At 28.8% G+C, this 27,369-nt stretch overlaps 1 protein-coding gene across 1 annotated transcript; it reads left to right on the top strand.

The window, feature by feature from the left end:
• Window positions 1–2,020: 2,020 nt before the first annotated feature.
• On the top strand, window positions 2,021–26,791 carry LOC145269841 (ribonuclease P/MRP protein subunit POP5-like). The gene is made up of 5 exons (XM_080125558.1): window positions 2,021–2,145; window positions 13,746–13,876; window positions 17,876–18,013; window positions 21,350–21,433; window positions 26,496–26,791. Exons 1-5 carry the CDS (start codon window positions 2,129–2,131, stop codon window positions 26,609–26,611), a joined length of 486 nt encoding a protein of 161 aa, XP_079981684.1. The 5' UTR covers window positions 2,021–2,128; the 3' UTR covers window positions 26,612–26,791.
• The last annotated feature ends 578 nt before the right edge of the window (window positions 26,792–27,369 follow it).

The following is a 27,369-nucleotide window of genomic DNA, read 5'->3' on the forward strand; positions in this document are numbered from 1 at the left end:
TATATAACTCAAAATGGCGTAATAGAAACATATTAAAGGTATATGGAGCTTCTCTTCCAATTTTTGGATTTTAATCATGTCAAATCACACTTCATTTCCTTTTGATGGATTGATTGTTGCTATTTCTTCTGATGAGTTAAGGGCATAATAGATTCACTGATTGATATAATAATTAAGTGATTGATTTTGCCCTACGAAACAGATACTGTCCAGAATTGTATAAATCAACTGAATTAAAGGAATAAATTATAAGATGGTCAGCATCATGAATTTTGGAATATAGTTTTTGTCATTTATTCTATATATATAAAGTGGGATTGAAATAATCAGTGCTCCAGTTGGCATTCCCAGCAAGGTGCCTCAGGTGATTAGCAATAAACTAATTCCTTCTCAAAAATGAGAAGACAAAGCCTGGGAGATTGAACCTCCTAGAACTGCACGTAACAAGAAATTACACAGCAATAAACAGGGACCAGGTCATTACAGGAATGGTCTCATCTTTGTTGATTTTGGAATCCGAGGATAAAAATCCCTAAACTAAAGCGTGACAAGCCAACAGAAATTATATCTTTCACACTCATTGTGACAGACCAACAAAACTATTATTTAAAGCTTAATCGTGACAGACTAATGAACAGTATCATTCCGGCGCATCTAAACATTTGCACAACATTTCCATCAATGTAACCTCTGACCTTCTTCAGGTGTATCTTGTCGAACTTGGTTTCTGTCTAACTCTGGGACTCTGGACAGTATATCGAATGGAGCCCTTCATTTATTTCTGGAAAAATGGTGGGATCTGTCTATCGATCCAGTAGATATCTCACTACTGATGCAATTCTTTATCTATATAAGAGTCAGATACGTCCAAGGATGGAGTACTGTTGCCACATCTGGGCAGGAGCTGTTAGAAAGGACTTATCCTGCCTTGATAGAGTTCAAAATAGACTTCGTAGCCTCGTAGGAGATGTCCTTTTCTCTTCCCTGCAACCTCTTTCTCACAGAAGAGATGTTGCAAGTTTGTCTCTACTTTATCGTTATTTTCATGACAAGTGCTCGGCTGAGCTCCAATCTATGGTCCCCTCGCGCCAAACTTTCACAAGAAATACCCGTCTAGCAGAAAACATTATCAACAATTTCCCCCACTTTTTATCTGTGCCTAAACCTAAACATAGATTCCATGAACAAAGCTTCTTTCTTGGAACTGCACCCCTATGGAATTGTCTTCCATTTTCCTGCTTTCCAGCTAACTACAATATGATTGTCTTCAAGTCCAACGTAAACAAGTTCTTGATGAGCCGTTCCACTTAAGTTAACAAATTTACCGAATTTCCATTACTAACAATTATTATATTGTCCAATTTCTAGTGTACACTCTAAACCCTTATCCTCGAGTGGCCTCCTGGCCTTGATAAGTGGTGACCCCTATGAAAAAAAAAAGATGCAAAATAAACCACATTTAAAATTTGGATTTTCAACCTTAAAATCTGATACGTGCGCCACTTTTTGTTGCTGTTGTTGTTGTTTTTATATACAATCCTCACCCTCCCCACAATACAATATATTTTGCTCAGTTTTGACTGATTATTTTTAGAATATTTGTACCCACAATTAAAGAAGGGGGGATTGTAGGCTTTAAAAAAGCATATATATAAATATCAATTATAAAAAAGAAATATACCATTATAAAGTTCATTCTTCGCGTAATAATCTGTGAAAATTTCGTATTGATTGGATAATTATTTGATTTTTGGTAGAGAGACTCCGTCAAAAAAATACTTCCTTCCTCCTTTAGTTTTGGACGAAATCATAAATAAAAAAAATAAATAAAAACAGTTTCAGCATGTTAAATATATACAAGTCGGTGAATAATTAAATTCTACTGTGTTTTAAATAAGTCATTTGTTGCTATTTTGTCGTTGACTGTTAACTATTCTGCACCTTTGCAATGCAGTGTAATTATTGCAATTAATCGAGACGAGATTTTACGTTAAAAAAAAAAAACGAAATGATCATGTTTAATGACATTCGGCTGAGGCCTGTGTACGATTTTGGTCATGATAACAACTTCGTCTTTTTTTTCATAGAAGAGTTCCAATAAACAACACGTGTTTTGTGTTTGCGAAGTATGAGATTCAAGAAAAGGTAAATTGGTTATTTTTATTATTTTATTATCACAAGTTTTAACCTTTTGGCCAAGATCAAAGTGTAGTATCTGTTCTTCAGATGCTGCAGCACTTCCATTTCTCGTTCTCTTTTAGTGGAGGAGAAATCCTTCACGACTGAGACAATTTTTATTTTTGTACCTTTTCTCCACGTTAAAAAACGACCCTGGTGTCTAACTCTGTCCCGTGGGGAGGCATAGTAAATAGGTACTTTATTCTGGTTAAGTGACTTAAATAAAACGGCCTTCTATTTACGTTGACCATGCTTGAATAAGGAAATATGTATGTTTTCACTTATTTTAAAACGTTTATTCAGTTCGAAACACAAGTATCGAGTGTTACCCGAGAACAAAAAAAAAAAACGAGAATGCCATATTTTTGGAGTCTGGATAATCGCTCAAAAATCTAAAAACTAAAAAAAATGTCGTAGAAATCAAGGGTAAGATAAGTTACTTTTCTACCTAACTGGATATGTTTTCAGTGTTTTTATTTAATGTAACATGTTTATTCAGCTCGAAAAACATACTGTGTTTACCGATGTATTGGAAAATTCAAAATGGCGCCCAACTCTCTCTTTAACACGGTAAGTTTGGGACAAGGTGCTATAAATATAAAACTAGATAAAATACTGTTAGAAACTCGCTCAATATATGTTACCGTGACATAGGTTGATATATATTCGGTGGTTTTTAATAGTATCTTGTCTAGTTTATTATTTATAACACCTTTTCCCAAACTTACCGTGTTAAAGAGAGAGTTGGGTGCCATTTTGAATTTTCCAATACATCGGTAAACACTGTATGTTTTTCGAGCTGAATAAACATGTTACATTGAATAAAAACACGAAAAATATATCCAGTTTGGTAGAAAAGTAACTTCTTTCTTTTGATGACATTTATTTGTTATATATTTGTTTTTTGACAACTTTTTCGAATCTATGTGTACTAATTCCACCCCATCTTTCCAAGCTTATAACTCCTCGAAAAATGCAATTCAAGCCCTAATTTTTTTTTTTTCAATTAAAGGAGCAAGGGCCAAGGTTTCATTAAAAAACGTGTTTTTTTTTTTTAAAGGTTTTAAACTTCGGACTTTACAGGTAAATTTCTAAAAAACAGTACATTTTTTTTTTGTTTGTTTTAAATTTGAATATATTATGTATTGACATTTTCTCTTCAATTTGTGAGTAAATTAATTATTTACTTTTCGGTGACTAAATTAATTATTTACTTTTTAATAGACACTTAAAAATGGGGGGGGGCGTGAATTTAAAAAAAAAACGTTTGTCTAAAATATTATATTCGATTTATTGGAAAGAACATAAAATTTCACATTGACACTGAAAATATCGTAAAAATAGAATCAATAGAAAAATTTAAAAATTGAAAAATATTGAGTTCGGAAAATTCATTACTGTTTTTAAAAAAAATATTTCTATTACTTTTAAAACAACTGTAATAGTTTATTTTGGAAGTATAATCCATAAAGAAAATAAACAACCCACTTTTAACAGAGAAATTACGAGTTTTTTTATATTGTATTCGCAGTTTCGTGTTAGGGGTGTCAAAAATTCCTACAAAAATTCTGATACTGCTATGTGTACGGTAATACAAACCCCGAATATTTTAGATTACTTGTGTTATGACTGCAATATTTGTTGTCAATAGCGATAAATTTCTTTTTACTAAAAAAAACACAAAAGATGTTCTACTCGATGAATTTTCGTAATTTTTGGATATATTACTATTTTCGACATGACAATTAAGTACATGATATTATTTTTGTTTAAAACGATTTTTTTTTTTTTTAATCTATTTGTCGACTATATCTTAACAAGCACCAATTTTGGCCGCTGTTTTACAATCGGTCACTATGCAGAGGGAGATAACTCTCTTTTACTAAGAGATTCGTTCATTTTTTTCATCTCATAATTTAGGACGCTCGATGCAACAATGTTGGTAAAACTATACAAACACCGTGACAGCGAATTAACCCTAACCCTAACCCCTAACCCTAACCCTAACCCTAACCCTAACCCCTAACCCTAACCCTAAACCTAACCCTAAACCCTAACCCTAACCCTAATCCTAACCCTAACCCTGTCACGGTGTTTGTATAATAATACCACAATAATGTTTTGGTCACTTATTGATCCACACTTTATTTTAAAATAGTATTTTCAAGTTTAATTAAAGTTTTATTATATCTGTTTTTATTAAATTTTATGGTTAAAGTACAGAATAGGTACAAAACACCTTCCTCTCCCCATGGCTTTCTAAATAATGTTATTAAATTGTAAGGTTCAAGTATAGAATAGAACCTGCTTGCCAGTCAGTTTGCCTGAAACTCCACATTGGAAACAGCAAACCACTCCCTCCCTGACTTTCCTTTGTGGACAGACGCCACACTAGATGATCTGAAAATCACCCCTTCTCAGGTGCACAGTATCATAAAAAAACCTAGACACCTCGAAAGCATATGGACCCGATCTCATCCCGGCTGTGCAATAACACTTATCCCTGAGTGGCTTCCGGGCCTTGATAAGTGGTGATCACTGTGTAAAAAAAAAACCAACCTTTCAAGAATTCTGGCGAAAGAACTGACCCATTAAGTAATCGCCCCATTAGCCCCCTCCCCCTTTTCACCAAAATATTTGAGTCCTTAATTAACCAAGCTCTAGTCCATCACCTTACAGCTGCTAAACTTCTGACCGGCCAACAATATGGATTTAGACAAGCCCATTCTACAGCAGATATCCTAACTGTAATCTCTGAACATATATACCATTTACTGGACAAAGTAAGGGAGGGTAGAGCAGTAGCTCAAGATATATCTAAAGCTTTTAGGAGGGTATGTCACGATGGTCTTCTCAGGAAAATCAAATCATATGGTATCACTGGACAAATACTTAACATTAAATCCTTCTTAAATAAGAGAGGAATCCAGGTTGTCCTTGATGGTCGTACATCTAAACAATATGATATAAAAACGGGAGTACCCTAAGGGTCCAATCTTTGGACCTTTATTATTCCTAATATTCATAAATGACCTCCTTGATAAAATTGTCTCTGAGATGGGTATATTTGCTGATGACACCACACTCTATAACCGGCATGAGGGGAAAACAAATGAACACATATCTAAGGAAATGGCAGAAACACTAGAGGAAGACCTCCAATCTGTAGTGGAAGCTGCCAAAACTAAGCTTGTTTCCTTCAATAATTTAGCAATACACATGAAAAAATTTAAAGGGCTTCAAATATTTTAATATTGGTATATATAGAAAGAGCTTGATAAGCTAAGAAAGAATCTTTTTAAATTTTTAAAATCCAATTAAAATCAAAGAAGTTATGACTATTTTTATGCCCTGCGTGTTTGGATATTTTCCCCTTTTTAAGACCATATGCGTTTTGTCACATTTTTTGCACTACTTTTTCAGTAAAAATGCTATATCTTTGTTAAAACACAAGACCAAGCAATGAAATCTGCCATATAAGTGTATTTTTGTGCAAGGAATCTGAATATGCTATTGAAAATCTCCAAAAATGAATGGTTTCCAAATAATCTGCAGTAAATATGCTGTGATTGTTTAAAAATGTCATGTATTCATAAAAAGAAAAGACGTTAGAGAACTCAAAGTTTAGTTGTAATGCATTTTATGTGCCAAAAACTGAAATCGAAATCTAGGATTGGTTAAAAATGAATATTTCTTTGCTATTATTGTAGATATTGTTATCCCTCCCCATAAAATTAACAATGGTCAAAATTACATCAAAAATAAGTATGGTAAAAAATAAAATTAACAATGGTCAAAATTACATCAAAAATAAGTATGGTAAAAAATAAAATTAACAATGGTCAAAATTACATCAAAAATAAGTATGGTAAAAAATAAAATTAACAATGGTCAAAATTACATCAAAAATAAGTATGGTAAAAAATAAAATTAACAATGGTCAAAATTACATCAAAAAATAAGTATGGTAAAAAATAAAATTAACAATTGTCAAAATTACATCAAAAAATATTATGGTAAAAAATAAAATTAACAATGGTAAAAACTACATCAAAAAATAAGTATGGTAAAAAATAAAATTAACAATTGTCAAAATTACATCAAAAATAAGTATGGTAAAAAATAAAATTAACAATTGTCAAAATTACATCAAAAAATATTATGGTAAAAAATAAAATTAACAATGGTAAAAACTACATCAAAAAATAAGTATGGTAAAAAATAAAATTAACAATTGTCAAAATTACATCAAAAATAAGTATGGTAAAAAATAAAATTAACAATGGTCAAAATTACATCAAAAATAAGTATGGTAAAAAATAAAATTAACAATTGTCAAAATTACATCAAAAATATTATGGTAAAAAATAAAATTAACAATGGTAAAAACTACATCAAAAAATAAGTATGGTAAAAAATAAAATTAACAATTGTCAAAATTACATCAAAAAATAAGTATGGTAAAAAATAAAATTAACAATTGTCAAAATTACATCAAAAAATATTATGGTAAAAAATAAAATTAACAATGTTCAAAATTACATCAAAAATAAGTATGGTAAAAAATAAAATTAACAATGGTCAAAATTTGCATAAAAAAAAGTATGATAAAAAATAAAGTTAGCAATGGTAAAAAATACATAAAAAAATATTATGGTAAAAAATAAAATTAGTAATGGTAAAAATTACATCAAAAAATAAGTATGGTAAAAAATAAAAATTAACAATGGTAAAAATTACATCAAAAAATAAGTATGGTAAAAAATAAAATTAACAATGGTAAAAATTACATCAAAAAATAAGTATGGTAAAAAATAAAAATTAACAATGGTAAAAATTACATCAAAAAATAAGTATGGTAAAAAATAAAAATTAACAATGGTAAAAATTACATCAAAAATAAGTATGGTAAAAAATAAAATTAACAATGGTAAAAATTACATCAAAAATAAGTATGGTAAAAAATAAAATTAGCAATGGTCAAAATTACATCAAAAAATATTATGGTAAAAAATGAAATTAACAATGGTAAAAATTACATCAAAAAATAAGTATGGTAAAAAATAAAATTAACAATGGTAAAAATTACATCAAAAATAAGTATGGTAAAAAATAAAATTAGCAATGGTAAGAATTACATCAAAAAATAAGTATGGTAAAAAATAAAATTAACAATGGTAAAAATTACATCAAAAAATATTATGGTAAAAAATTAAATTAACAATGGTAAAAATTACATCAAAAAATAAGTATGGTAAAAAATAAAATTAGCAATGGTGAAAATTACATCAAAAATAAGTATGGTAAAAAATAAAATTAGCAATGGTCAAAATTACATCAAAAAATATTATGGTAAAAAATGAAATTAACAATGGTAAAAATTACATCAAAAAATAAGTATGGTAAAAAATAAAATTAACAATGGTAAAAATTACATCAAAAAATATTATGGTAAAAAATAAAATTAACAATGGTAAAAATTACATCAAAAAATAAGTATGGTAAAAAATAAAATTAACAATGGTAAAAATTACATCAAAAAATAAGTATGGTAAAAAATGAAATTAACAATGGTAAAAATTACATCAAAAAATAAGTATGGTAAAAAATGAAATTAACAATGGTAAAAATTACATCAAAAAATAAGTATGGTAAAAAATAAAATTAACAATGGTAAAAATTACATCAAAAAATATTATGGTAAAAAATAAAATTAACAATGGTAAAAATTACATCAAAAAATAAGTATGGTAAAAAATAAAATTAACAATGGTAAAAATTACATCAAAAAATAAGTATGGTAAAAAATGAAATTAACAATGGTAAAAATTACATCAAAAAATAATTATGGTAAAAAATAAAATTAACAATGGTAAAAATTACATCAAAAAATAAGTATGGTAAAAAATAAAATTAACAATGGTAAAAATTACATCAAAAATAAGTATGGTAAAAAATAAAATTAACAATGGTAAAAATTACATCAAAAAATAAGTATGGTAAAAAATAAAATTAACAATGGTAAAAATTACATCAAAAAATAAGTATGGTAAAAAATAAAATTAACAATGGTCAAAATTACATCAAAAATAAGTATGGTAAAAAATAAAATTAGCAATGGTAAAAATTACATCAAAAAATAAGTATGGTAAAAAATAAAATTAACAATGGTAAAAATTACATCAAAAAATAAGTATGGTAAAAAATAAAATTAACAATGGTCAAAATTACATCCAAAATAAGTATGGTAAAAAATAAAATTAGCAATGGTAAAAATTACATCAAAAAATAAGTATGGTAAAAAATAAAATTAACAATGGTAAAAATTACATCAAAAATAAGTATGGTAAAAAATAAAATTAGCAATGGTCAAAATTACATCAAAAAATATTATGGTAAAAAATAAAATTAGCAATGGTAAAAATTACATCAAAAAATAAGTATGGTAAAAAATAAAATTAACAATGGTAAAAATTACATCAAAAAATAAGTATGGTAAAAAATGAAATTAACAATGGTAAAAATTAAATCAAAAAATAAGTATGGTAAAAAATGAAATTAACAATGGTAAAAATTACATCAAAAAATAAGTATGGTAAAAAATAAAATTAACAATGGTAAAAATTACATCAAAAATAAGTATGGTAAAAAATAAAATTAACAATGGTAAAAATTACATCAAAAAATAAGTATGGTAAAAAATAAAATTAACAATGGTCAAAATTACATCAAAAATAAGTATGTTAAAAAATAAAATTAGCAATGGTAAAAATTACATCAAAAAATAAGTATGGTAAAAAATAAAATTAACAATGGTAAAAATTACATCAAAAAATAAGTATGGTAAAAAATAAAATTAACAATGGTCAAAATTACATCAAAAATAAGTATGGTAAAAAATAAAATTAGCAATGGTAAAAATTACATCAAAAAATAAGTATGGTAAAAAATAAAATTAACAATGGTAAAAATTACATCAAAAATAAGTATGGTAAAAAATAAAATTAGCAATGGTCAAAATTACATCAAAAAATATTATGGTAAAAAATAAAATTAACAATGGTAAAAATTACATCAAAAAATATTATGGTAAAAAATAAAATTAACAATGGTAAAAATTACATCAAAAAATAAGTATGGTAAAAAATAAAATTAACAATGGTAAAAATTACATCAAAAAATAAGTATGGTAAAAAATGAAATTAACAATGGTAAAAATTACATCAAAAAATAAGTATGGTAAAAAATGAAATTAACAATGGTAAAAATTACATAAAAAAATAAGTATGGTAAAAAATAAAATTAGCAATGGTAAAAATTACATCAAAAATAAGTATGGTAAAAAATAAAATTAACAATGGTCAAAATTACATCAAAAATAAGTATGGTAAAAAATAAAATTAACAATGGTCAAAATTACATCAAAAAATAAGTATGGTAAAAAATAAAATTAACAATGGTAAAAATTCCATCAAAAAATAAGTATGGTAAAAAATAAAATTAACAATGGTAAAAATTCCATCAAAAAATAAGTATGGTAAAAAATAAAATTAACAATGGTAAAAATTACATCAAAAAATATTATGGTAAAAAATAAAATTAACAATGGTAAAAATTACATCAAAAAATAAGTATGGTAAAAAATAAAATTAACAATTGTCAAAATTACATAAAAAAAAGTATGGTAAAAAATAAAATTAACAATGGTAAAAATTACATCAAAAAATAAGTATGGTAAAAAATAAAATTAGTGATGGTAAAAATTACATCAAAAAATAAGTATGGTAAAAAATAAAATTAACAATGGTAAAAATTACATCAAAAAATAAGTATGGTAAAAAATAAAATTAGTAATGGTAAAAATTACATCAAAAAATAAGTATGGTAAAAAATAAAATTAACAATGGTAAAAATTACATCAAAAATAAGTATGGTAAAAAATAAAATTAACAATGGTCAAAATTACATCAAAAAATATTATGGTAAAAAATAAAATTAACAATGGTAAAAATTACATCAAAAAATATTATGGTAAAAAATAAAATTAACAATGGTAAAAATTACATAAAAAATAAGTATGGTAAAAAATAAAATTAGTAATGGTAAAAATTACATCAAAAAATATTATGGTAAAAAATAAAATTAACAATGGTCAAAATTACATCAAAAAATATTATGGTAAAAAATAAAATTAACAATGGTAAAAATTACATCAAAAAATAAGTATGGTAAAAAATAAAATTAACAATGGTAAAAATTACATCAAAAAATAAGTATGGTAAAAAATAAAATTAGTAATGGTAAAAATTACATCAAAAAATATTATGGTAAAAAATAAAATTAACAATGGTCAAAATTACATCAAAAAATATTATGGTAAAAAATAAAATTAACAATGGTAAAAATTACATCAAAAAATAAGTATGGTAAAAAATAAAATTAACAATGGTAAAAATTACATCAAAAAATAAGTATGGTAAAAAATAAAATTAGTAATGGTAAAAATTACATCAAAAAATATTATGGTAAAAAATAAAATTAACAATGGTAAAATTTGCATAAAAAAAGTATGGTAAAAAATAAAATTAGCAATTGTCAAAATTACATCAAAAAATAAGTATGGTAAAAAATGAAATTAGCAATTGTCAAAATTACATAAAAAAAAGCATGGTAAAAAATAAAATTAACAATTGTCAAAATTACATCAAAAAAAAGTATGGTAAAAAATAAAATTAGCAATTGTCAAAATTACATCAAAAATGAGTATGGTAAAAAATAAAATTAACAATGGTAAAAATTACATCAAAAAATATTATGGTAAAAAATAAAATTAACAATGGTAAAATTTGCATAAAAAAAAGTATGGTAAAAAATAAAATTAACAATTGTCAAAATTACATCAAAAATGAGTATGGTAAAAAATGAAATTAACAATGGTCAAAATTACATCAAAAAATAAGTATGGTAAAAAATAAAATTAACAATGGTAAAATTTGCATAAAAAAAAGTATGGTAAAAAATAAAATTAACAATTGTCAAAATTACATCAAAAATGAGTATGGTAAAAAATGAAATTAACAATGGTCAAAATTACATCAAAAAATAAGTATGGTAAAAAATAAAATTAGCAATTGTCAAAATTACATCAAAAAAAAGTATGGTAAAAAATAAAATTAGCAATTGTCAAAATTACATCAAAAAATATTATGGTAAAAAATAAAATTAACAATGGTAAAATTTGCATAAAAAAAGTATGGTAAAAAATAAAATTAACAATTGTCAAAATTACATCAAAAAATATTATGGTAAAAAATAAAATTAACAATGGTCAAAATTACATCAAAAATATTATGGTAAAAAATAAAATTAGCAATGGTAAAAATTACATCAAAAAATATTATGGTAAAAAATAAAATTAACAATGGTAAAATTTGCATAAAAAAAGTATGGTAAAAAATAAAATTAACAATTGTCAAAATTACATCAAAAAATATTATGGTAAAAAATAAAATTAACAATGGTCAAAATTACATCAAAAATATTATGGTAAAAAATAAAATTAGCAATGGTAAAAATTACATCAAAAAATATTATGGTAAAAAATAAAATTAGCAATGGTAAAAATTACATAAAAAAATATTATGGTAAAAAATAAAATTAACAATGGTAAAAATTACATAAAAAAATAAGTATGGTAAAAAATAAAATTAACAATGGTAAAAATTACATCAAAAAATAAGTATGGTAAAAAATAAAATTAACAATGGTAAAAATTACATCAAAAAATAAGTATGGTAAAAAATAAAATTAACAATGGTAAAAATTACATAAAAAAATAAGTATGGTAAAAAATAAAATTAACAATGGTAAAAATTACATAAAAAAATAAGTATGGTAAAAAATAAAATTAACAATGGTAAAAATTACATAAAAAAAATAAGTATGGTAAAAAATAAAATTAACAATGGTCAAAATTACATAAAAAAATAAGTATGGTAAAAAATAAAATTAACAATGGTAAAATTTGCATCAAAAAATATTATGGTAAAAAATAAAATTAACAATGGTAAAAATTACATAAAAAAATAAGTATGGTAAAAAATAAAATTAACAATGGTAAAAAATACATAAAAAATATTATGGTAAAAAATAAAATTAACAATGGTCAAAATTACATCAAAAAATATTATGGTAAAAAATAAAATTAACAATGGTAAAATTTGCATCAAAAAATATTATGGTAAAAAATAAAATTAACAATGGTAAAATTTGCATCAAAAAATATATGGTAAAAAATAAAATTAACAATGGTCAAAATTACATCAAAAAATATTATGGTAAAAAATAAAATTAACAATGGTCAAAATTACATCAAAAAATATTATGGTAAAAAATGAAATTAACAATGGTCAAAATTACATCAAAAAATAAGTATGGTAAAAAATAAAATTAACAATGGTAAAAAATACATAAAAAATATTATGGTAAAAAATAAAATTAACAATGGTCAAAATTACATCAAAAAATATTATGGTAAAAAATAAAATTAACAATGGTAAAATTTGCATCAAAAAATATTATGGTAAAAAATAAAATTAACAATGGTAAAATTTGCATCAAAAAATATATGGTAAAAAATAAAATTAACAATGGTCAAAATTACATCAAAAAATATTATGGTAAAAAATAAAATTAACAATGGTCAAAATTACATCAAAAAATATTATGGTAAAAAATAAAATTAACAATGGTCAAAATTACATCAAAAAATATATGGTAAAAAATAAAATTAACAATGGTCAAAATTACATCAAAAAATATTATGGTAAAAAATAAAATTAACAATGGTCAAAATTACATCAAAAAATATTATGGTAAAAAATAAAATTAACAATGGTAAAAATTACATCAAAAAATAAGTATGGTAAAAATAAAAATAGAAACAGTACTCTTCTAACTTAGTGAAGGTATAGCGCAGTTGTATCTCAGTTTTCCTTGGAGGTAGACGTCGCATTGTCATTCTGGGGTGTCTAGTCATTCCAGCTGATTAACGTAGATGATTTTATGATTCATATATTTTTGTATTTTTTCCAGTAGGAATAAAAATTTGTAGATATAAACACATATTATGTATCATTAGCCTATTCTGTAATATTTAATATGGAATTAATGTTTTGGTATTTTCTTTATCATAAATTTTAATGGGATTATTATTTTAATGGGATTATTATTTTAATGGGATTATTATTTTAATGGGATTATTATTTTAATGGGATTATTATTTTATTTGCAATTTATTACTCTTTTAGTTTTGTAACTATGAGCTTAGCTAATGTAATATCTTAATTTTTTCTTAGTTTTATGATCTATTTTAACAAAATACAAGTGATTCAAGCTGTTCAACAGGCACTGTAGATATATATCCTGAACGAGCAGGATAATTATATTTTACAATATTTTTGTATTGAGATGTATAAACACCCCAGGGTACAAACCATGTTCGGAACATCCACGTCACTAACGCAGGGTTAACGAACTGTTCAACGGTTTTAATTTTCTTTCCTTAGATACCTTTTATATGAGTTGATCCCTGGACATCATCACTTTGAATATGACCAGATTCTTTCAGCTGTTCGGAATGCCATCGAAGAAGCACATGGCGACTATGGAATGGCCGTTCTCTGCCAAAGTCTGAGAGGTACGTACTTTTCAAACGATTTTGGGTATTTGTGCAGATTTTGGACCGGATCTATTTAAGCGTCCACTTGGCTTTATCTGGAAGATGACATCAGCCGCTAGATTGTGTCAAGTGTCGCCGATGATCAAATCTTAACAATAGTACAAAACAGAAAGAAATAGTAAAAATAAACGAAAATTGTAGAAAAAACTTTTTTTTAAGAAACAACGACCATAATTTTGTTTTATTATTCATTTAATTTTTTTCATGGCAAATATTTTTTATGCAGTGGGGGGGGGTACTATAACCATTTTTTTTTTTTTTTTTTTTTTTTTTCATTTCATTTTCGTTTTTGAAAAAAATTTCTAGATCTTTAAGTTGTTGTGTCACGACGTTTCGGCCAACTATTTCTCTTGTCTTCGTCAGGTGATTACCGCAATGGGATAGGAACTCTGAATCTCCTAACTGCATGAAACTCCTAACTCGTATACCGTCGCGGTAACCACTTGACGAAGGCCAGAGGAATAGTTGGCCGAAACGTTGTGAAACAAATAAAAGATGAGTACGATAGTCCGCAATAAATAAATAAATGAATAAATAATACTCATCTCAATAATGAATTTCAATTAATTAAATAATAAAAATTTCTATTTTTTTTTTTTTTTGTCTTTCAAATGTTTTTGAAAGGTTCCAAGAAGCAAAAAAAATTTTTTTTATTTTTAAGTATTTTTTATTTTTGTTTTGTTCACAATTGTTTATTTTTTCTTAGTTTTTGAATGCTAAGTCAAGGAGTTTCGATGATGGGTTTCAACATTGCAGTGATAGGACAGAGATTGGAGTGTTGGACGATAGTACGAGACCTTTGAGACTCTTTTTTTAACTTTGTCTGTGAGGATGCACCAGCCTGCATGTGGCAACAGTACTCCAGGCTTCTGATCATATTAACAAATAAAGGGTACTTGTACAGTTTAATCAAGACATTAAAAAATGAAAATATCGAGAAAAAAAAAAAGGTTATAGTGTACGTATCCGTTATGAAACGAAGATACCTAGAAAAAAAATTTCATTTAATTTCATCAAGTAGTTTTCTTCTTTTTTTTTTTTTTTTTTTTTTTTTTTTTTTTTTTTTTTTTTTTTACAGCAGAAAAACACGTTTTTATGACAGCTCGTTGAAGATAAACATCTTGGAATTTTTTCAACATGCCATGGGGAGATAACTCAATTTAAAGTGCCGACACTCCCTCCCCATCTTTATTACTAGCTTTTCTTCCTAAAAATCGAACCTTTTGCTCGGTATCATAACAAATTGTTTTTTCGATGTAAAAACCACTTGATGAAATAAAGTGAAATTTTTTTGTTTTGTTTTGAGAACTTCATTCCATAACGGATACGTGCAATATAACCTTTTTTTTTATATTTTCATTTTTTAATGCCTTGATTAAACTGTACAAGTACTGACAAATCATATAAGTAAATATCTGCTTATCCACTATCCATTTAATGTTTCGCGGCAAACATGTTTTTTTATGCGAGGGGATTGGGGGTATTATAACCATTTTTTTTTTTTTGCATGTTTTTGTTTTCGTTTTCGATAATGTTTAGCAAACGAACGTTTTTAGGCTTCTTTTCTTTACAAACAAATTGTCTTCTTTTTTTTTTTTTTTTTTTTTTTTGTCTCTCAAATGTTTTTTTAAAGGTTCCAAGAGGCAAAAAATAATTTTTTTTTTTTTTTCATTTACAATTATTTTTTATTTTTGTTTTGTTCAAAATTGTTTTTTTGTTTTTTGTTGTTGTTTTTTTTTTGGGGGGGGGGGGGGGTGAATGCTAAGTCAAGCAGTTTGGAGGATGGGTGATGAGACCGAGGTTGGAGCTTGGATGATAGTACAGGACCTATTAGATTTAAAATTCTTTTTTTAACTTTGTTTACGAAGGCGAGACTGATGGTAGATGCACTAGCCTACTCCATGCTTCCGATCGTATCAATAAACAAAGGGCTCCAAGTCATAAGTAAATATGCTTATCCGTCCATCTTCTCTACTCACCTCACTGTGCCTTCCTCTCCTCCATAACGTGATTCTCTACAAGAAATATATGCAGTAGGGGGGGGGAGCATTTAGAATTCAACCTAATTAAAAAAAAAAACTATAGAGAAATCTTTATGATGCATGATGGATGGAGTATTGTTGCCACATCTGGGCAGGAGCTGCTCAACGCAAACTGTCTTTCCCTTGACAGAATTCAAAATAGACTTCGTAGCTTAGTGAGGGGGATGTCCTTTTCTCTTCCCTGCATCCTCTTTCCCACAAGAGACATTGCGAGCCTTTCTCTGTTTTATCATTATTTTCATGGCAAGTGCTCGTCTGAGCTTCAGTATATGCCCTCCTCTTGCCTGACTTTCACAAAAAAAAAACACTCGTCTAGCTGAAACCACTATCAATAAATTCCCCCGCTCTTTATCTATGCCTAAACCTAAACATAGATTCCATGAACAAAACTGCTTTCTTGGAACTGCACGCCTGTGGAATTCTATTCCGTTTGCCTGCTTTCCAGCCAACTACAATATGGCTGTCTTCAAGTCCAACGTAAACAAGTTCTTGATGAGCTGTTCTGCTTAAGTAATCCAATTTACCAAATTTACACTACTAATGATCACTACGATATTGTACCATTGACTATTGTACACTCTTTAACCCTTATCCTCGAGTGGCATTCAGGGCTTGATAAGTAATGACCCCTTTATAAAAAAATTAAAAAAAAAAACCTACTTGTTTCATAATGGAATTGTCATGTTCCAAAAATCACATAAATTTGGGCAAATAGTTTTATTTTTATAAAGAAAATCATTTTTAAACAATCTGAATTTGTTGGTATTACAACAATAATCTAATTGATCAACATACTTGGCCTTCGGGACAAGATCAAAGTGTAGTATCTGTTCTTCAGATGCTGCACTTCAATTTCTTGTTTTCTGTCAGTGAAATCCTTCACGACTGTGACACTTTTTATTTTTGTTCCTTTTCTCCACGTTAAAAAACAACCGTGGTGTTTAACTCTGTCCCATGGGGAGGCATTGTAAATAGGAACAATAATCTAGTAGTTATGAATTATTGTTGAGTTATCTCCTTTGTTTTTTTTCAAAATGGTAGGTGAGGCAGTTACTTGTCAGTTACTCATAAAATTTTTTCTTTTTTAGTTAAAAATAAAACTACTTGGTTAATTTGAATAAATACATTGAGGACATTGCGAAGGCTGCTGCAAGGAAGGTGGGTTCCCTTTATCAAGCTAGAAAACTACTCACACCTGAGAGTATCCTGTACCTCTACAAGTCCACCATTCGCCCATGCATGGAGTATTGTTGCCACATCTGAGCTGGTGCATTTGCCACTAGTCTCTCACTCTTAAATAGGGTCCAAAAAAGGGTCTGCAATCTAATAAATCCCACTTTGTCAACTAAGCTCCAACCCCTGTCCCATCGCCACAATATTGCATCCCTGAGCCTGTTTTACAAATATTTTAATGGAGTGTGCTCTGATGAACTCATTGCACTTGTGCCCCTCAACGTACATATCCCCAACAAACCCGCTTAGCAACAAAATCACACCCCTTCACTGTCGAGGTCTCTACCGGAATGGCAGAAAGCTTTCTACTCTAATAGTTTCTTTTCTTGAACAGCTAGACTTTGGAATTCCCTTCCTGCTACATGCTTCCCAGACTGTACTGATATGCAGAAGTTTAAATGTAACATAAATCAACATCTTGTTAATCTTTCTTAAGCGTGGTCCCAATTAGTATCCCCTTACGTCTAAGTGACGATATGCGTTATCTGGGGTGAACACGAGTAAAAAAAGAAAATTACATGATTTTTAGAATATGACATCTTCATTCTGTGACGAGAATGTATATGAAAGATTTTTTCTGTATTTTTTTTGTTATTTTTTTTTTTTTAATTAAGTTGAATTCTAAATAAAGAACCTTTTTTTTTTTTTTTTTTTTTTTTTTTTTTGTAATTTTGTCTTCCAGTTAAATTGTATCGCCAACAATCAAGCATAGTAATGATCCGAACGCGTTTTGGCCAACACCATCTCGTGCAGAGTGCCGTATGTTTTATAAAGCAAATTGCTTCTCAAGATGTTTCTTTCCGAGCTTTGCATATTGGAGGTAAGTTTCTTTCTAAGATCAGCTCAAAATTTTCGAAATTTATATAAAAAAAATTATTTTGTTATAAAAACTTTGTTCTCGACGATAATTCTTGGCCTAAAGACGTAATCCCCCAACGCGAGTGATTACAGAAACATGTATGCACATACGTAGCCATCAATGTTTGTATAAATAAATTTCATATATATATATATATATATATATATATATATATATATATATATATATATATATATATATATATGTAGAGGGGTCCCGTTGTAGACATGTGCCCGGTTGTTCATTATCAGAAGGCTGTCAATTGATGGGATTGATTATTGGGAAGGTTGTATGTTCGATTACTAGAAGGGTCAAAGGTGACGTGTGATCGCCATTTGCAGATCGTACAACATAATGAAAACAATCAACAATAAATAGCACATTGATTTCAGACATTGAATGCTCGGTGAAAATTACCTACACTTTTCGTTTGTAACCTTTCCGTTTTTCATGTAATACATGTTTAAACTGTTCTCCGTTGTGGCTACTTGCGACCCATAAGTTATATATATATATATATATATATATAAATGTTTAGAGGTACAAAATTTATATAACGATTTAAATAGAATGTGCAGAAATTTCTCGAGAGCTCTTCCGGCTATCATCTCGTCAGGAGAAAATCGATAGCATACAAAACAATATTATTGGCGAAATTAAAGAGCGCTACGGAGGATTTTGGATGTGCCAGAAATAAGAAGAAAAAAACGATTAAAAAAAAGATTTAATCTGAAATTACTGCGTTTAAAAGCAACTAAAACTTGGCACAACGGGGGGAGGGGGGGCTGGCAGGGGAGGTTAGGATCCGGTAGTCTCCCTCCTTCCGTAGCTATTGGTCAGCATTTGGTTGACAATCCATGCTGTGCTGATAAATATAAAATAGAATGGTTCGAGGTGTTACACAGAGCAGGCTCCAAAAACAATTTAAAGATTTTTTAGTCTGTCTCTATTGCGGTTCGAAAACCTTCTTTATGCCGGCAAAAGGAGACTACAAAAACATTATTTCTCTTTGAGGAACTTTTACCCGTTTCTCTCCACCACCACCCTCCTTTTTTTTTTTTTCTCCTCGATGTGCCATGTTTTAGTTTCAGTCGCTTTTAAATACAGTAATTTCAGATTAAATCTTTTTTTTAAGCGTTTTTTTTTTCCTTATTTTTGACACATCCAAATTCCCCCGTGGTGCTCTTTAATTTCGCCACTAATATTGTTTTGTATGCTATCAATTTCTCCTGACAAGATGATAGCCGAAAGAGCTCTCGAAAAATTTCCGCACATTCTATTTAAATCTTTATATAAATTCACGTGTCATACCGTTTTTAAAAAGTTGGAATCATTCATTCATCGAAGACAAGATTCAAACAAGTGCGCACCGTCCACAGAATTTTATAATTATATAGATTAGTGGTAGTTTGGAGGAGTCAGATTTATTTAATTTAAAAATAAGATTGAAGGAAATTTAGGATTATTTAAATATTTTATTTTATTTCTATTTGCAAAATATTGATTTTTTTTTTCAAACGATAGAATTTTGAAAAAACAAATTGTCATCAATGATTATACGGAATTGTAATGTAGTCGCTCCGTCATTAAATAACCAAGCCAGAATACGTATGCATATTAACGACTCTCAGGGAGTCTCAAAGACAATCTAGACAGTATAGGGGGATGTGTGCAGAACAGGACCCTTTGATGGTATGGTCACATTGAAATAATTTTTGTAACATAAAATGATGTGGTGCCAACCAGTCATATATGGTGATTGTTTTATTTACTGTTATATTTTTTTAATGGAAATCACTCCAGACATGGCGTAAAGCCACTTAATGTAAGGAGTTAAGAATGAAAGATGATTATTGCAAAGAGGAAAGATATCTATTGAGCTTAATCTTGAAAAAAAATCAAGGTCAAAAGTAGGAGGACACCATATGGATATTGACGACTCATGTGGCAAGTTAATATTGTGTCAATATTTTAAGCCATGACATGAGCGTGATGTCACAGAATGAAATGCATATATATGTATCTAGATTAAAGGGAAAAAGAAGAGAAGAAACAGGAAAAAAATAACATGTGGCAATTTGGAAGATATGCTTGACACACATGTGAACCTCCTACTACTACTCCTTCAAAAACGAGCCAGATGACGTGCGGGTCCTAGAGTGAATTACTGTAACAATATCGGATTGTAGAAAGAAAATGAGAACATACTGTGTCGTATTGTTAATATGTCGGCGATTTGCGCTTCAAGACAAACGAAATAAATAACAGTTATATTCTTTGAGAAGCTAATGAAATAAGAAGCCGTATTACAACAAGATATTAAAATAGGGAATTGGAGACCGACAAGTCAAACGAGCTGAATAAAAGAGAGGAATAGATCAGACAATTCTGAAGAACACATGCAATAATAGTATTTATAGAAAAGACTGAGACTAGCAACATCACGTCTGTGAGAGAGGTTGTGGAGAAAAAGAAAGGGTTAGGGTCAAATCAATTTTTATTAGGAGTAAAAATTATGTAAAATACATAATATCGAATGCTAAGACCAGTGATTCTCCATGTTCATCTCCTTTCCACGAAAGATGTGACACAAGGTCGAGATAGTGAGATTTAAAAAGCTAGTGCCCTAGAGGAAGAGTACTGCAAAAAAAATAGTAGACAGCCTCATCTGCATTTTTCGGTAAGGATGTAGTGTTTAGCAATAAACTCCTTCTTAAAGAGCGAGAAGGTAAAGCCTAGGAGGGACGACCTCCTAGAACTGCACGGGATCAAAACGATGTCTCAGACAACAGAAAAAGGCTGGCTCGACTATGGCCTAAAGTCAGACGAAATAAATAACAATTATATTCTTTGGGAAGCTAATGAAATAAGAAGCCGTATTACAACAAGATATTAAAATAAGGAATTGGTGGAGACCGACAAGTCAAACGAGCTGAATAAAAGGGGGGAATAGATCAGACAATTCTGAAGAACACATGTCATAACAGTATTTAGAGAAAAGACTGAGACTAGCAACATCACGTCTGTGAGAGAGAGAGGTTGTAGACAACAAGAAAGGGTGTGGCCAATTAATGACAGGAAAGTGAAAGGAGAGGACATATTGTGTCGTGATGTAAATACATGTCGATGACTTGTGTGTGAAAAACAAACCAAATGAAATAACTTTTTCTGTCAGAAGTTTGTGTCAAAATTTAATTTTATTTGCGAGTCTCTAAATACAACGTTTGTTTCATTTTAAAAGTAATAACAGCGTTACAGAATAATTTTCAATATTTAACGTTTTTTTTATTCTTGCAGGTACGATAAAGTCTACTGAAAAATTCTTGATAAAACATCACAAACAATCCTTGCCACCATTATTGGCACTTTGCAAAACAAAAGGTAAAAGTTTTTGTGCATCTCCCCTAATGTAGACGACCTGTGTGTGTTTTGAGTTACTTTTGAACTGTTTTTTTTAATTGCTCCAGACAAGGGATGAAGCCACTTGATGTAAGGAGCTAACAGGAATAAAATATGATTATTGCAAAGATAGATGTCTTTTGGCCTTAATCTTGAACAGAACAAGGTTATAGGTTTTTGATTAATTAATACTAGCAGAAACTGTGGAAATTCCTCTACGTCCTTCTTCATATATAATATATTGCTGCTGGACATTCTGTGGATATTCAGCGTGAATGGATACCCTGCAATATTATTGTAGCCCAAACAAAAGTTGAAACTGTAAAATTATTTATCTAAGTAATTTGGTTAATGTAGTGTCAGACTATATCTCGTTATTACGGTTTATCTCCAATATTCTTATCGGAGTCTGTGACATATTTTCATTGTATGGACGCCTGGCGCAAACAGAAACCCCACAATATCATTATATCATCTTTATACAGAACAGATACTACCCTTGGATCCTAGCCAGAAGACCAAGGAGGTATATTTTAGTTTCACGTACGGCTCAAAAGTGATAATATTTTAAGTTTTTTGTTTTTTTTATATTGCGTTTTCAGTGACCGGGCGACCCTATTTATTAAAAAGGAGGATAGAAAGTGATAACTTACTACAAAGATTAAATCTATATAATTATAAAACTCAAATGACCTTGTAACGAATGATGTAACCCACTTTCCGGTTTACGACATCCGGTTGCGCATGCGCACATAAACTTTAACCCATAACAACATAAACAAATAAACACAAATCACTTCTTTTTGACCTACACACTGAAATATTAACGTTATTTCGAAATTATTATTTAACATGGGAAGAGTGGGGGTGTTTTGCAACTATTCTTTATTACAACTATACTGTCGCTATTTTCTTACAACTAAACAAGTTTAACCCGTTGACAAACATAAGAACAATTGTAGTAAAGCCAAGACTACTACTACTAATACATCATTATCCAAAACTGCCTTTACTCTCCTGGGCATGGAGTTTACCAGAGCTTCACATGTAGTTACTGGAATGCTCTTCCACTCTTCATTTACGACGTCGCGGAGCTGGCGGATATTTGAGACTTTGAGCATCTCCACCTTCTGCTTTAAGATATTCTCTTAGGTTCAAGTCTGGAGACATGCTTGGCCAGTCCATCACCTTTACCCTCAGCCTCTTCAGTAAAGCAGTGGTTGTCTTGGATGTGTGTTTTGGGTCATTGTCATGACAGAACAATGCTCTGCGACCCAGTTTCTGAAGGGAGGGAATCATGCTCTACGGCAGTATTTGACAGTACATGTTGGAGTTCATGTTTCTCTCAATAAAATGTAACACCCCAACACCTGCAGCACTCATGCAGCCCCAGGCCATGACATTCCCATTCTATAGAAATTAACAAAGTGTAATTTTATAATTGATTTCTTATTTCATTGACTTAAGTACAGTTTACCATGGGGAGACAACTGCGTTCATTTTACATAAAACTACGCTTAAGAGCTTTAAGATTTATTATGGCAGTTATGTATAAATTCAAGTAGCAATAGCACTAATTGCTTATTTGTGAGGGGGGGGGGGCTTTGTATAAATAAATAAATAAATACTTCTCTCTCTATTTACTCTTTTCTCCCCCTTTCGATTTTCTGACCGTTTGTTTATTTGTTTTATTTGCTTTTTATTTTCTCTTTTTTGATAATAAAACGATTTGTTGTATTCGACATTAGATAAACAATTCAATTATCCTACATTACACACTAGTATATATATATATATATATGTATGTATAGATGTATATACATATATGTATTTTTTTTTATTTTTTTTTTTTTACACAGGCATCACCACATTATCAAGGCCAAGAGGCCACTCAAGGATAAGGGTTAAAGAGTGTACAGTAGAAATTGGAAAATATAGTAATCATTAGTAATGAAAATTTATATGGATAAAAATGTGGCACGCGTCTGCGGGTGGAATGTGGAGAACATGACAGCTAAACCAGAATTGGTTCAATATTTCTCACGAATGTAAACAAAATTTGTTATTGTTTGAGAAAGAATGTAGCAGTTAAAGGAATCTTTATGTTGATGTTTTTGATGTTTTTTTTTAAGTTTATAGGAAAAAGGGACACAAAAAAGATTGTAAGATTGGGATTTGATTGTCAACCGAGCGGACGCCACGATATACGTCTCTCTGTCGCTCTCCCACTCCTCTCTCTATCCACCATAACAGAGAAACAACAAGGAATAAAAACGGACTATTGCTTACACCAAATGTGTTGTTGTGTATTTGAATTCTAGAAAAAAGGTTTATAATATAACACATTTAACATCAAAGCATTGGCTTTCTGGCCTCGAGTGCACCAAACATTGCTACTATTGTTTTTGTTTTGTTTTTTTGTTTGTTTTTTTTTTTTTGCCTTTGCAAAATTCAATCATGTTCTGCAAAGTAAAAAACAACAATTATCTTTTACAAAAACAGCAATTATCTTTTACAAAAACAGCAATTTTCTTTTACAAAAACAGCAATTTTCTTTTACAAAAACAGCAATTTTCTTTTACAAAAACAGCAATTTTCTTTTACAAAAACAACAATTATCTTTTACAAAAACAGCAATTGTCTTTTACTAAGCCAAGCCAAACACCATGAATAAATATTTGAAGATATAAACAGTTTGAAACATAAAAACTTTTTTCTAAAATTTTTTACAAGGTAGTTACCACTTATCAAGGCCCGGAAGCCACTCACGGATAAGGGTTATTGCGTGTACAGTATGTTAGTGTTGAGATTTGATAAAGTGTCTTAAGGGGGCGTTTCATCAGGAATTTGTTTATGTTGGACTTGAAGACATCCAGGTTGAATGAAATTCCATGACCCATATATAACAAAGTTATATTTTCTTTTGAAATAGATAGAAAAAAAGGTTTTTAATATGAATATCAATACACAAAAAAAAGAAAATTCATAGGAGTATAGATAAACAAGATTACTTATTCGTTAAAAAAACTGAAGCTTAATCTCCGTATATAATTCCCCTCTGAACCAAAGTACCATAGGTTTGCAACAACAGATGCCACATACAAATTTATTATGTCTAGACTATTAGCTATTATCTTATGTAACTTTAGAACGATATTTTAGACACATTTAGCCATTATAATAAAATCCTACATTTCATCCTAGGAGCAACACCATCACAATCACAGCATCTTTAGAGGAAGTAGTTTCTATTTTTCCTCCTAAATATTAAGTCCTTCTACCACCTTTAGTCAAGACCAGGAGGAAATATACACATTCTACAGATATTGTGCTTGAACCCTTCATAACTGGATCATAAACTTCTAGACATAACATAATCTTTCCATTTCCCAATTCTAAAATAATAAATTCTCCTTTCTCAAACACCGCCCATTCTCATTGGCTGAGAGCTGACAATTCAATTATTCCAGGATCTACTTGTTAATACATAAATGAATGCTCCAGAACTTTTTAAATATGGTGGTACTCTCTACAAGAGGCAATCGTTTAAAAAAAAATAAACCAAATACAAACATAATAACCGCTGATAAACAGAAAATTAAATACTGATAACCTTATACTTACCTATGCGCATATTAACAACACGCCACTATCTACTAAAAGATAAAAATAAACCCTGAAAAAAAATATGTACGACAACCGTTGATCATTTTTCGGTTTTGAAGCAGCTTACACGATGTTATTTTTTTGTTTTCTTTTACTTTGTTTTATAATGGGCCGCTTTTTTATTTATCTTTTTTATACATTTACTTAGGGAAGAATATATACAGAGGGAGAGAGTGTAGATGTTGTTCGCAATGAAATGTTCTTTTTATGCTGAAGAAAAAACAACAAACATTTCACGTCATCAACATTATCTACAACAGTTTTTATTTCCTCTCTCTCTCTCTCTCTCTCTCTTTATATATTCTTCCCAACACACTCTCTCTCTCTCACTTGCTCTATCTCTCTCACTTTTTACATTTCTTTTTATGCTGAAGAAAAAACAACAAACATTTCAACACTATACCAGTTTTTATTTTGTCTTTCTCTCTCTCACTCACTTTTTACATTTCTTTTTCTGATTTTGTTACCTCTCTCTTTCCTTCCTTCTGTATATAATTTTTCCAACTGTCCTTCTCTCTCACTCTCTTATCTCACTCTGATTATTATTTCCTTTGTGTCTTTCTGTGTCCGTGTGTTCGTATTACCATGTGGCTCGCTATGATAAATTGCTCTCACGAACGCAAAAAAACAAATTCTACCTACTTTTCATTCCGCCTTTTATTACATATTCACAGATTGTTGTGAAACAACAACTATAGGAGATGAAAATAACTATTTTCTTTATATAGATATTTTTCTATAATGAAAAGAAAAACAATTTGCTACACTGATTCCTTCTTAAAACATGAATTTTGTCTGTTTTTATTTTGGTGCGGGGGGGGTCCATTTGCATACATTGAGCCACAGCAACATGTGGCTGGGTACAGCTAGTTTTTTTTTTTAAATTTCTTTTACATTAATTTAAGGTACATTGCCACTTTCTCGGTTACATTTAAGTTTGAAGTTATTAAATTGCCACATTTAAAAATATTTTTTTGTTTGTTTTTATAATTTTTTTATCTTTTTATTTATTTTTACTTTCATTTGTTTTTATAATTTAAAAAAAATGTCTTTTTTATTTTTGTTTGTTTTTATGCCTTTTTGATTTTTTTTCTGTTTGTTTTTATAATTAAAAGATTTTTCAATTTATTTTTGTTTGTTTTTATAATTTTTTAAACATTTTTTTATTTTTGTCTGTTTTATAGTTTTTTATCTTTTTTGTTTATTTTATTTTTGTTTATCTTATAATTAAAAAAAAAATTATATTTGTTTGTTTCTATAATTTTTATATTTTTTATTTATTTTTATTTTTGTATGGTTTTATAATTTTTTATTTATTTTTATTTTTGTTTGTTTTAATAATTTTTCTTTTCTTTTTTCTTTCCTTTGAAAATCTCAGATGAAAGACAGAAAATTCAGAATGCAATCCGAGAGAGCTGTTCGCAATATAAGAAATATACCCCCAGTCAGAAACGTGGCTTAGTTGGTGCTGATGACGATAATGAAAACCTGTGAAATATGCCAATCAAAAACAAAGGAACAGAAGATGCATTCCTCTGCATAGATCATCCAAGATGATACGGCTGTCTTTTCAATTTGTCTGAGGAATTTGGAAAAATTGCCTATGTAAAATTTTTCTGTTAATTCCCAAACTTTTGTAACTTTCTGTAAATAAAACCTTTTTTTTAACTTGCATTTTTTTTTATACATCTCTCCTGAACTACAGTCGAGTTTGTGTAGCTGGTTGATTGGTTATTTTTGCTTTGCAGCATATCAACCAATTTTTGAGTTAGGATTATTTAATGTTGAATCTTTGAAAAAAAAAAAAGGTTTTATGCTTAAAGTTCTTTGTATTTTCAAATATTGCCTAAATCAAAACGTAGATACCATGAACAAAGCTTCTTTCTTAGAACTGCACGCCTGTGGAACTCTGTTCCGCTTGCCTGTTTCCCTCCCGACTTCAACCTGGATGACTTCAAGTCGAACACAAACAAATTCCTGATGAACCGCCCCCCACTAAGTAATGACACCTTACCAATTCTCCAATACTATTGCTACACTATCCCTTTGATTACTGTACACACAATAACCCTTATCCCTGAGTGGCCATTGGGCCTTGATAAGTGGTGAACTCCATGTAAAAAAAAAAAAAAACTTGTACAATTTAATCAAGACATTAAAAAATGAAAATACCGAAAAAAGATTATATTGTTTTTTTCTTTTGGGATTTATCGGAGAGGGACCTATGTTTTCAGTGGCGTCCGTGCATCCGT

Source organism: Euprymna scolopes, chromosome 45, assembly GCF_053919585.1.
Source record: "Euprymna scolopes isolate OS-2025 chromosome 45, ASM5391958v1, whole genome shotgun sequence".
In the NCBI taxonomy this organism is placed as follows: Eukaryota; Metazoa; Mollusca; class Cephalopoda; order Sepiida; family Sepiolidae; genus Euprymna; species Euprymna scolopes.

Excerpts from the sequence above, each read along its gene's own strand:
- LOC145269841 (XM_080125558.1), top strand. Across the intron at positions 13,877-17,875 it reads TCTCTGCCAAAGTCTGAGAG|TTAAATTGTATCGCCAACAA; the intron begins GTACGTACTTTT and ends TTTGTCTTCCAG. Across the intron at positions 18,014-21,349 it reads CCGAGCTTTGCATATTGGAG|GTACGATAAAGTCTACTGAA; the intron begins GTAAGTTTCTTT and ends TTATTCTTGCAG.